At 40.6% G+C, this 12,279-nt stretch overlaps 1 protein-coding gene across 2 annotated transcripts; it reads left to right on the forward strand.

The window, feature by feature from the left end:
- The first annotated feature begins 2,027 nt into the window (after nt 1–2,027).
- On the forward strand, nt 2,028–12,170 carry LOC310863256 (T-complex protein 11-like protein 1). 2 transcript variants are annotated; one of them, XM_083771464.1, is made up of 10 exons: nt 2,028–2,194; nt 2,337–2,408; nt 3,089–3,221; nt 3,344–3,464; nt 3,711–3,943; nt 4,370–4,506; nt 4,719–4,921; nt 5,622–5,803; nt 6,286–6,458; nt 7,108–12,170. In XM_083771464.1, the coding sequence occupies exons 2-10, from the start codon at nt 2,339–2,341 to the stop codon at nt 7,338–7,340; spliced, it is 1,485 nt and encodes a 494-aa protein (XP_083627590.1). In that variant the 5' UTR covers nt 2,028–2,194; nt 2,337–2,338; the 3' UTR covers nt 7,341–12,170. The 2 variants fall into 2 exon arrangements, with proteins under 2 accessions (XP_083627590.1, XP_083627589.1); XM_083771463.1 differs by having other exon boundaries at nt 2,324–2,408; nt 7,108–12,169.
- The last annotated feature ends 109 nt before the right edge of the window (nt 12,171–12,279 follow it).

The following is a 12,279-nucleotide window of genomic DNA, read 5'->3' on the forward strand; positions in this document are numbered from 1 at the left end:
CATTTGACATTTGTAGCTGCTACAAAAGCTACAACAGCTATAAAGCTACAAATAAAGGTTGAGCTGGTTTCAACTTCAGCTACAAAGATGCAAAGCTACAAATTTGCTCTGTAGCTTTGGATCTTTGTTTCATTTCTATCTGCCAGTGAATGCAGCATATGTACATGTTATGTCAAAGGGCACTATGGATCCTTGTGTTCTCTGGAGTGCCAAGGTGGAGAGCTGCAAAAAATACATTCATGATGACATAAAATGTGGGTACATCTGAAATTCTGAATGACTTGCATATTTTATATTATTATTATTATTATATTATATTATTATACATGTTAGTTTTGGGTTGTTTTGTCATGTCAGCAATGTGTGTACTTGAGAGGGAGAGTGTGTAAAACTGTTTGTTTTGGGAGAGGGGACAAAAAAGGCCTGTATGTTGCCATTCTTTAATAGATGGTTATTTTTGCTTTGTTTTCCACTATAAAGCAAAGCGTTTCCCTGTGCTGAGAAACAGTTGAGGCAGCTTCTTTTCACATCGATTTCTCTCTCCAGTTAGTTTAAAATATGTTTTCTGTCCCTGAATTGATTTATGAAAATGCATAACTTATTTATAGCCAATCCCAATTTTTCACAGATATAAGACGTATTCGATTAAGTTACACTAAGCACTCCGGTGGGTTGATCCTCACAGTACCACTTTTAGCACTTATGTAATCATTGATTTTATTCTTTCTAAAGAGCTAGACCTGGAGATCAATGAAAACCTGTGTCCCAGAGGTTTGCTGTATGTACCTGTAGAGTCAAAGGCCTGTACATACTATTGAGAGGTGGAAAAAAAGACTGTTAAACATGAGTCATGAGTCGGACAAGACTACCTGTGAGGAATTATATGCCATTTCCTTTTCCTTAAGTTATCTTTTTTAATGCTATTAATGGTGTTTATTTTTAATTATGCAATTATGTAAATATGACTCAAGGAAAGTTTTTTTTATTGAGAAAAAAAGTTTTGTGGCTGTAATGAGTTTTTCGTTTTTATGAGACTGCGCTGTCAAATGACTGTAGGCCTATTTATCAAAGAAATGACTTGTTACACAACATTTTTTCAGTGATAAAAAATAACCCGATTCACGATTTGGTCCGTTTCCTGTGTGTGCGCATATGGAGCCTGGAGGGTGACTATAATTCTAACATCTACTTATTAGTAAAACCTCACCAGGCTTTCCACCTAGTAGGTTAGCTATTCCAGTATTTACAGTTACAGGCAGCTTTCACAAATGAAAATATTATTATGACTGGTCTCGGACTCTCGGTCCCTTCTGGTCGGCAGAGGAACAAGGAAGCTTCCCGTTGTGTACTGTCGACAGACCGTTCAGTGTTCCTATTATCCTGCAACACTGGACCCCAATAGAAGATGCCCGACCGTGGCGTGACTGACATTGACAACAACCAACCACGCTTTTCTTTGTAAGCAATATTATTAAACGTTTACGAAATTACGAGTCGAGTTCAACAGAGTTGCAAATAAAAGGTAGTCTTTGTCCCATCTCCTGAACAAACGTTCTAGCTTCTTTTTAATATATACTTATATGTTCTAGTCTAATGAAAGTAACGGTTGCTTTAGATCAAAATAGAAACGGATCAGAGAACCAGTGGACAGATCATTCACACACTGAACTGTACGTAACACGCATGGCATGCACTAGGCTAGTACAGTAGTGACTGTTTGTTGGTGACGCCCTCTGTTATGTTTTGATTTGAGTATCATGGACTGTACCACATGGCACTGAAATAAGCCTACTTCTCGTACAGTTAAAAAAACTGCATACACATTCAGATTCACATCCGATGATCCGCTTCGTCACATTTAGAAATAGGTGTGGGTGTGATTAAATAGAGCGAGTTAGTTGTAACTACTGGAGTAGTTTTAAACGTCTGATTTTAAACGTCCGCCCCTTCACGAACGTGTAATGGTTTGGTCCTCTTTTAAACTTCAGCGCTGACGTTAATATCGATAGAAGTTGCAAGACACGGTGTGTGGTGTGGTTACTGTACAAGCAGCTGTTTTTTGCTCAGTGCTGCTGAGTGCGCTATATATCTGACATTAATAGCTAAGCGTAGCCTACTATTACGTGGTGCTGGGGCTACTTTGCAATATACGGTAGTCCTACATTCGCATGACCATTACTTGAAACAACAGCAGGTATGTATTGTAACCTAAGTGTGACTGTGATCTAGAAATTACAATTTTATTTCCAATATTCTTATAAATGATAAATTATTTGTTTTATGCGTTATACTGCCAGGTATTTTTTTTATCTTCCAATTAAAGTCTCCTCTTGCAGCAATGCCAAATAACACAGACGAAGACACGCACACTGACGTGCCACATCTGGAGAAACTTGACTCTCCAACAGGTAGGCTAATAAATGGACCTTACATATGGTAGGCCATATAACTATGTTATAATGACATATTAACATTAACATGTCAATTGTTTCTTATGATTTTCATCAGTTTTTAATCGTCGAAAACCATGAAAAACGACAGGTCTACTTAAAGATGGAGTGCACAAGGTTTTTTCCACCCTAAAACATGATCATCAGGTCTTATTGTTATATAAGGAGGAATAATCTGTGTACAGTATTTGTTAAAATGTCGTTTGTATGGGTTGACCCCCACCATGCAGTTCCTTAAGTATGCCTGGTGGGTGGTCATGTGATCCACCTGAACACCCACATCTGTAGTTGTATGATAAAGGGGGAGGGGCTGATAGTGTGATGTCACTATATATTTTTTTTTCATTGGCATGTTTGACTGTCAAGGGTTCAGCCTCCAGGAAGAAACCCTAAATACAAAGGGAATACATCATTGCACATAAAAAGGACTCCATGGTGTCTGTCTAATGAAGTACTGTCACCTCATAGACACATGAAAAACTGGAAAAATACAAAAATTGTGGTAAACTTACGATACTATGTCGTGTGTGTGTATAGGCTAGTGTGTGTGTGTAGGTGGGTGTGTGTGTGTGATAGTGCTCAACTTGCTCATAGGCCTCAAGAAGCTCAAAATCCTTTTTATATTTCTGTCTCTGTAGGAAGCCCACCTCAAAGTGCCTCTTTATCAGATAGGATACAACTGGAGAACTGTGTTTCCAACCTGAGTCTTGCGCACGAGATAGTGGTGAACAGGGACTTCCACTTCAAACCTAACAACCCTCCGAAAGACAGGCAAGATAAACCACAAACCACACGTGTTTAACCTTCTTTTCAATTGAAAAAGTACAATTAATGTAAATGGTGGTGTTTGCCGTTTTTCCTTCTTCCTAAACCAATGCTCCCTCCTTATATAGCTTGGAAGGAAAAATCACAGAGATAGTGCACCGTGCATTTTGGGACTGTCTTAGAGAGCAGCTATCCAGCATTCCTATAGACTACAGCCATGCCATCATTCTGCTCCAGGAGGTCAAGACTGTGAGTATTACTATTTAACATGGTAGTACTGTAGCCGGTACAGTCAAGGTGGTTGTGTAAACACATCAGCACATCCACAAGAACCACAAAAACAATGTGGAAACGAAATGTTGACCCTGTATTCGTGTCCTTCTTAATTGTATAATGATTAAGTTAGTTTGTGTGGACAGTAATGTTCTTTCTATGCCGTTTTGCTCAGTTCTATAATTCCATTAACATTGAACGTGGTCTCATGATTTACATTAGGCACTGCAGGCTCTGCTCTTACCGGGCCATGTGAGACTGAGGTCTCAGTTGGATGAGGTTCTGGACCTCGAACTGATCCGTCAGGAAGCTGATCACGGTGCATTGGAACTCCCCAGACTGGCGGCATACATCGTCAACACCATGGGTTCCTTGTGTGCTCCAGTCAGGGACCCGGAGATCAGGGCATTAAGGGAGCTCACTCAGCTCAGAGCTGACCCTGTGGAGCTCTTCAGGTGAGACACATTTTCTGAGACCTAACCTGTTGAGGGCCATAAGAACCCTGAAATGCTCTGGGGTTTTGGTCAGAGAGGAAATCAAGGGGGAGTTTTTGAGGATTTACTGTCATACCAATAACGTGTTCCCTTGTGGAAAAGGACAACTCTTCAATCAGCATGCCCAGCTGTAGTGGAATTTAACAGCCGTTTCAGCTTAATTACCTATTATCACTATCATTTGTCATTTTCAACTGTAGTTTTCACATCTGCTATACTGGAAGACCCACTTGTCACTTCACACCTGGCATGGGTGATGGGATTGTTTTGACATAGAGCTTGATAAAATGTATACAATGTAAATGTGAGCATAGTTAATTCATATAGGGCTAATCAGTGATAACAAGACGTGTATAAAAGTGGCCTTTTTTGTCACCTTTCACTCAGGGAAATATTCAGTGTCCTGGGGCTGATGAAGACGGATATGGTAAACTTCACAGTCCAGAGCCTGAGGCCTCATCTCCTCCAGCAGGCTGTTCAGTATGAGAGAGCCAAATTCCAGCAGATTCTGGACAAGCAGCCAGGTGAGGGATTCCGATGTTATGCTGATGCACCTCCTGCACCATAGATATACACTTTAAAGAAAAGGCTATGTGGCTTTAAGATTCCATCCTCTCATCTGTTGACTGATTTAATGCTGTGGGTGAATACTGAGTGTTTATTATGTTCTCTGCCAATGTTATTACAGTAAGACAAATTCTTCTTTAGTCTACAGATTGACTTTGTGTCTCTGCAGGCTCTCTGGATAATACCACTGCTTGGCTGCAGATGGCAGCACAAGAAGAGGTATCGGTTGCCAGATCTCCATTTGAATTGGGTCCAGACGAAGACCCCACCAATGTCCCCAGCCAGCCTGGTCCAGTCAGCCCCACTGCAGTCCTCACACGGGCCTATCTGCACCTTCTCCTCTGGGATCCACAGGACCACAAGTATCCTGAGGTTAGTTGTGGGCAAGACTTTCATTCACAGGTACAGGCCATTCAGGAGCGGTGGTGTAAATATCTGGCAGAGTGGTATTTTATCCAGAGAGACGAGTCACGTCACATGGATAGTTGTAATGGCTGCCTCAAACCCAGTGTAATAATAACTATGTTCAATGTCAGTATTTCAAAAGCACATATAATTATATATGCAGAAACAGTACAGAACCCATTTTGGTAAGACTTTATATTAAGGTTGGGTCTATAATGCGTTATAACTAGATTTATACATTTATAACATTTGTTATAAATTGTATAATTAGGCTTAACAACTTTATAACAAGGTTTATGAAGTATTATAACTAATGATAATATAATTCACAAGTGCTGGCCATATGCTTTATAAACTCAGTGGTCTGAAGAAGAGCCTGGTCGGCTTGAAACGTTACAGCTAGTAAACATACATGATTGTGGGAGTATCAATTGATGTGTGGACTCTTTTTATTCTTATACTTTTACTGTTTTTGGTCCAGCCCCCAAACTAGTTTTGCATGTGCGTGTATTTTTGGCTCTCTTTCAACTTATAAACTCAGTGGAACAGCACATTACAACTACTAGGTAACACTTTACTTTAAGGTTGGGCCTATAATGCATTATAGTCACATTTATAAACATTGTTGTTATAAGTTGTTTATCTATCATTTATGGTCCCATCACAGACCTTGCTGATGGATCGCGCACGCTTGGACACCCTGGGGCAGACCCTCAATAGGCTGGTTCTGGAGGCGGCAGTGCTACTGCTGACCAGCACTCATTGCGGTGGAGCTCTCTTTTCTCTGCAAGGGTTTGTAGGTAAACTCAAGCAGACCACCGTTGCCCTGCTGGAGGGCTGTCACAGCAGGTAAGAAGAGAATATTGTGATGTGTGCACTGGCTGTCACTGGGGACAGGTAATGTATGGGAATGGAAAGCACTGAAAGGGACAGGATCCATTAAGACAAGTTACCTATCGTAACTTGTGTGAGTGGATTCAGCTAACCTCATTCCTTCCAGTTCGGGAGAAGCTACATCATGATTTGGTGATAATGCGGAACAACAGCTTGTGATTTAAGACCTAGGTACGGTTATAGGCCAGTGATTATCGAAGTGGTGTCTGGGGACCTCCATATGAAAGACAGACTAATAATCTTGATTGATTCTTGACCGATTTGTGTGCCCATGACATTTGAAACCTAACCCCTAACCCCTTACAGGAAAATAGTGACAAGCAGGGCATTTTTTATTTTTTAATAATTTATTTCTATTAAGACAGGACACTGTACAGATAATAATATTTACAAGCCAAAGATGCATGATCAAGCAATGGCTCTCTCTGGCACTACAGGGACTTTGACCTGAAGGGTGCACTGCTGGGACTCTCAGAGCAAGTACTGGCACAGGTGAAGGAGGCACTGACCGCCCATGAAGGAGCTGACCTGCCTCAGGACCACCAGGATTTACTGAGGGGTCAAATAGCAGACCTGTGGAAGCCAAATAATCCTGTTCGCTCACTTATAGGTCAGTTCTCAACTGAAGAGTGGGAATGCCAAACACATAACTCCTTCATGTACACTGACAGTATGGCATTCTGTAATAATCCTAACAATTTATAGCTGTGTGAATATGACAAGTGATATTTAACTCTCGAAAGTACAATGTGTTCTTTATATCAATGGTTCTCAAAGTGGGGTCCGGGGACCCCCAGCGATCCTTGACGGGGTTCCATGGGATCCAGAGCTAAATTAGTTAATGTAGTAAAAAATAAATGGTTTAACCACATCTACAAGCTGAAACAGGTCGCAATGCAAGTGTGTACATCTGCTTTTCTTTTATCTTGAAAAAGTCAGATTTGGAGCAATTTTGATTTTCTTTTAATAAATACAGAAATCTTATGGGAGTCGCTGGCTCAAAATATTGTCAGATGTTGGCCCGTGGTCAAAGACCCATATAATAATATGGGCACAGGAGACCCAAAAGAGAAATTTGATGTCTCCCCGCGACCCAAACTAGTGAAATTCTTTAGAAAACAGATGTAGGAAACGAAAATTACTCAATCCACTGTTTGGGAAACCGTGCTCTAAATATGCCTGGCCTACATACTGTAGCGTTGGTCCTAGTTGTAATGTGTGCTGACTCTGCTGAGTGCTTGTTTGACTCCACACCGCAGGAGAGAGAGTACAGGGCTACCTCCAGGCCATGCTGCGGGGCGGACCCACTCAAAGGACTCCAGGACCGCCTGCCTGCCTGCGGCTGCTGAGCGCTGAGCTCGCCCAGCTGGGGGCGGCTTTCGGGCAACTGGTCCATTTCAACCGCTCAGTCTTCGGCCCCTTCTATGCCCCCATCCTCAGGAAAATTCTGTTCCCAGCGGGAGAGGCGGAGGCAGGGGATGACTCGCGCTAGGCTCAGCTCATAGATCACGGTCACCTTCATAAACTGGCATTTAAAGCATTTCCAAGATCTTTGTTTTATATATACTGTATGATTTTAAATATTATGGCCAGTATGAGAATGTATTATCATTTGTAACCTGAACGTATACACCAGAAAAAAGTGGGTTTCTTTTTTTGCTATCAATCATAACATCAGTAATGGTGAAAATCGTATTGTGGAAAAAAAAAAAACTTTAAATTAGATATCAAATTCAGATTCAAATTATGTTAACTAACTAGCATGTAAATACAATGCTTGAGCATTAATCTCAATATTGGGATGCCATACTCAAAGACAAACTCCACAAAAGACATCCTTAAAAAGACAACAAGTAGTAGTTGTAGCTTTTACTGCACACACACTTACAGTTGCAATTCAAATAATGTAGGAATGCAAATGTTACATAAGACCTAGTACAAGTGCACAAATTCTGCTGTGTTTAATTATGAATGTAAACAAATGCAAAGCAGAAGCCTGGAGCTTTATGATGAGTTCTTGCACTCACCATTCAGAAAAAGTAAAATGTACTGGTTCTTCATTCGAAGGCATTACTTAGCAAAGGAAATTGGATTTTCAGAAATGTATCGAATTTGTGTGCTGTTTTCTATTTTGCAGATTTGTGTTCAGTCCATCTGTGTTTCTTTTTCTTTTCCCTCTGTGGTTGTAATTGTCATTTTGTAATTTGCGTACAGACAGGAATGGAATGCTTACCAGAAAAACCTCAAAATGAAATCATGGATGAGGTCGGCACATTTACTGTTTTTCTTAGAGACAGAATTGACAATGTTACTCACTGAGTGTGCAAAACATTAGGAACATCCTGCTGATTGTGTTACGCCCATTTATAATCCAAATACAAATTTGTATAGAATATCTCTGCTTCATGAATGAAGTGGATTAAAATCCCCTCTCTGGTCAATAGGGTTATGCTTAATTTATGCTCTGTTGTACTATGGTCACATGCCAAAAAATAGCAGATCTACAAGTTCACAATGTGTCACCTCCGCGATGTGTTGTGAGCTTGTACATCTGCAATCTTTGGCATGTGACACTGTTGTATGACAAATCATTTGGCTTCAGACTCTTTCCCAGAGATAGTTTGTTCCTAATCCTAATGTTTCGCACACTCAGTGTGTCAACAAAAACCCTGCAGGTGCATTGCCTTTAGTGGGTAAAAACATCAGCACTTGCAGAACTTTAACCTTGTTGATGCTGCATTATTTTGTAATAACCTAAAGGCCGAAAAACATTTGCAATGATGGCCGTGTCCATTTGTCCAATTTGCTTTGACTATCAAGTAGGGCTGCAGCCATCGATTATGGCTAGTTAAAATAGATGATCTACAAACTCACAACACGTCGCATCACTCCACGTTGTGAGCTTGTGGGTCTGTTAAAAGTTTTCACCTAATACATTCATTTATAAAATGTTAAATTTTTTAAATTATTTTTATATATATATATATATATATATATATAATTCGCTCAACTTGATTAGTTGCACCCTACTATCAAGGTTAAACCTCTATCAGTGCTGGTTACTGGCATTCATTCCTGCTTGCAGCAAGACCCTGCACCAAATGTGAAAGTGACATTACGTCAATGGTTCTCAACTGTTTCTGTATCAGAGGCTCAGAGCCCACTTTGAAACCTCTGCGGCCATGCCATGCATTTTCAGGGCACGTTTATTTTAATGATCACTCAATAGATAGGATCGAAGTAACTAAGAGCATCATAAAATACCATACTTATTATTATTATTTATTTTTTATCGTTAAAGTGTGTTTTGCCAATTATTTGGAGGCCCACAGGTTGAGAATCACTGCATTATGTCACATGATGACAAACACAAAGCTTCACAGGCTGGGAGATTATTTGGTCAGTTTCAGTTCACAACCACACCGGGAGTCATTGTCCTCAGGAAAAAGCAACGTACCAAAGACATTGTGAAAATTCCCTGTAAAAATAATACTGTAAATACCGTAATTAGAGTGAGAATTGATGTTATATTTTTCTTCCTTTATTGTCTTTATTTTTGTAATCTTATATCATGACGTGAGATTTGTTTAAGAATGAGCATGTATAACCTAAGCATAAGCACTTATCATTAAAAAGTGCCACACTTTTGAATATTAACCAAATATATAGTATACTGTATATTAATGGTCTTGTGATTCATGTTGTGTTGTATGTTTTGATCAATTACTCTAATATATTCAACCAAAAGTAAGCAAATGATACTTGAAAATGATTCTTCTTTTTTCCCATATATTATTAAATTTCATTTATATATTGCTTTGAAATTTTAAACAGTATCACATTATCATTGACAAACCATACTCTGTCCACAAACATGGGCAAAGCATTGTATGCTGGTACAGTTTTTTTCTCTACATTTTAATTACATTTCTGTATACCCTTAATATTTTCTCACAGTAACAATATCTCCAATAGACCTGAATCAATATAAATGCTCTCTATAATGCTCTAATGTGTCTCTATGCATTACAGTACCTACATTGACAAGATCAGACAGTCACAAGGAGGGCATTAAATAGACCTGACCTTTCTGACTGACCTTTCTCAAGACAGGAGTGAGAGACAGGCCCTACCTAGCCAATGCTAAGCGGGTTACCTTCTTGTGTGTTGGGATTCATATCGGGTCAGTGTAGGGAGAAAAGGGTGCTACATATAGCGTGAGATCTAATTGGCAAAGGTAGTTCTGTTTGTCTCCGAGCACTTCACACAGCGCTTACCTCTTCTTATTTTCTCTCCTTTCTTTCTATCTCTTCCCACTCGTCTGCCCCCTTGCTACTTTCACACACAAACGCACTCACATCGGCTGCTCCCCTTCAACTCACAGCTTGGTATCCGGAAACTTGAAGGTTGGAGTGAGCTACACAGGAGAAACACTGATGTTAAAAAGACCAGAACATGCACAGCCATATCATGCCACCAACAACTTGTGTTCGCTTTATAAAGCTTCTGCTCATCAAAAATGTAATGCTTTTATATTTATGCATCCATACATACTAGAGCAGGTTGAAAGTGTCTTGGCGACATACACACACAGAACAAACATCAAATTACTAAATGCCTGAGAAATGACGACGGTGGATACATGGATGGATGAGTGGAGTTGCCGTGACGTGGAAACGAAGAGAGGAGAACATAACAAAATTTAAAAAAGCAAATGGTATATTGGGTGAAACGAAACAAGACACTGCTACAGTACAGACAGAGACTGCAACAAGGCCAAGTGCATCAGAGTACAAAAACACACACGACAACTGCCACGTCATGCATCGGTCAGTGGAAGCTGACGGATAACGGTCAGAACATAGCGCCATAAGCACCACACACACAGGCCAGCCAATGCCTCCCAGTCGGTCTGCAGAGAGACCTGTATTCAACAAACACTGTCTTCTGGAGAGGGGATCAATGCAATACCTCACTACTCCTGCAGCACACACACATAACAATGAGGACAGTGATGTAACGGTCCCTCATGAGGACAAGACAAGGAAACAAGGCATACAGCACGCACAGTAGGCAGTAGTGCAGACGAGGGGGAACCCACAGGGCTGTGTGTGCAGACCCGCACGAAGAGCATTGAGTCACAGTGCATAATAAAATCATAATAAAACAAAAATGGTGTCAGAATTTCAGCATGTCAAATCCATTTTCCATGGATGTGGTGCCCAGCAACATTTAAATGTGGCTCTTCAAACACAGGGAATTACTCGCTTTCCACTGCTCTTCATTTCCCAAATGACACACTTTCCACTAGCTTTACCTAATGTTGAATTGATGTAAGACGACATGGATAGCTACCCGTGTAATCATGATATTAAGATGCTATGTTGGGACATGTGTAGCACTTTGTGCTTTGGCTGACTAACACGTAATAAAATTAAATCACGTTGGGGATATTACATGTGGATGACAAAAATAGTCTAAAGGGTGTTTTATGCTTAGTTTAGCGCCTGTGACGCATACCAAAAATACCTAATCTACAAGCTCACAACGTGTTGTGAGCTTGTAGAACTTCTATATTCAGTGTGCGACACGGCATGCAACCAAGTACAACTCAGGCTTAATGTAAACCCAATACCACTATGCTCTATACACTTACTTGTTGGTGGTATTGTTTCTTTCATTTGCAATTGCATCACGATCCTTCATGATCCTTTTTTTTTTAAACATAGCCTACTCTTCTTAACAAAGTGTTTCACTAAACCCCTGCCTATCAAAAATCCATTACAAATTGAATTACGTTACGGTGTCCTATTTGCACCATAAGAAAGAAAAAGCAGTCATTAAAAGGGATAGTGCCATGTTTTTTTTAACACAGTATGTTCTGCATTTGACAGCTGCAGACTCTCAGTGCTACCATGGATGCTGAGAGGCACAGGGGCAGTACAACAAAGGCCAGACTGAGTAACAGGCTACATCGTCTTCGTGGACAAAACTGTACCATCATAGAAACGCCTCTCCTTCCGCAGCCAAATTCTGGAATTCAGAAGTCCTGTCGAGTCTTTTCAAAAGCAAGGAGGGAGACGTGCAGTTGTGGAGGGTGGGAACCGTTTGGTAACTGAGGGAAGCTCAGCTGATTATAGGTAACCGGACAGGTAATAAGGCTACTGTCCTTAAAGTGTAGCAAAATGTGTCCTCCTGTGTCCGTGCGTGCATGTGTGTGTGTGCCTGTGTGTGTGTGTGTGTGTGTGTGTGTGTGTGTGTGTGTGCCTTTTGTGCACGCGCATGTGTGTGTGTGTGTGTGTGTGTGTGTGTGTGTGTGTGTGTGTGTGAGTGAGTGAGTGAGTGAGTGAGTGAGTGAGTGAGTGAGTGAGTGAGTGAGTGAGTGAGTGTGTGTGTGTGTGTGTGTGTGTGTGTGTGTGTGTGTGTGTGTG

The sequence above is a fragment of the Protomyctophum parallelum genome (assembly GCF_964188405.1).
Source record: "Protomyctophum parallelum genome assembly, chromosome: 8".
Taxonomy (NCBI): Eukaryota; Metazoa; Chordata; class Actinopteri; order Myctophiformes; family Myctophidae; genus Protomyctophum; species Protomyctophum parallelum.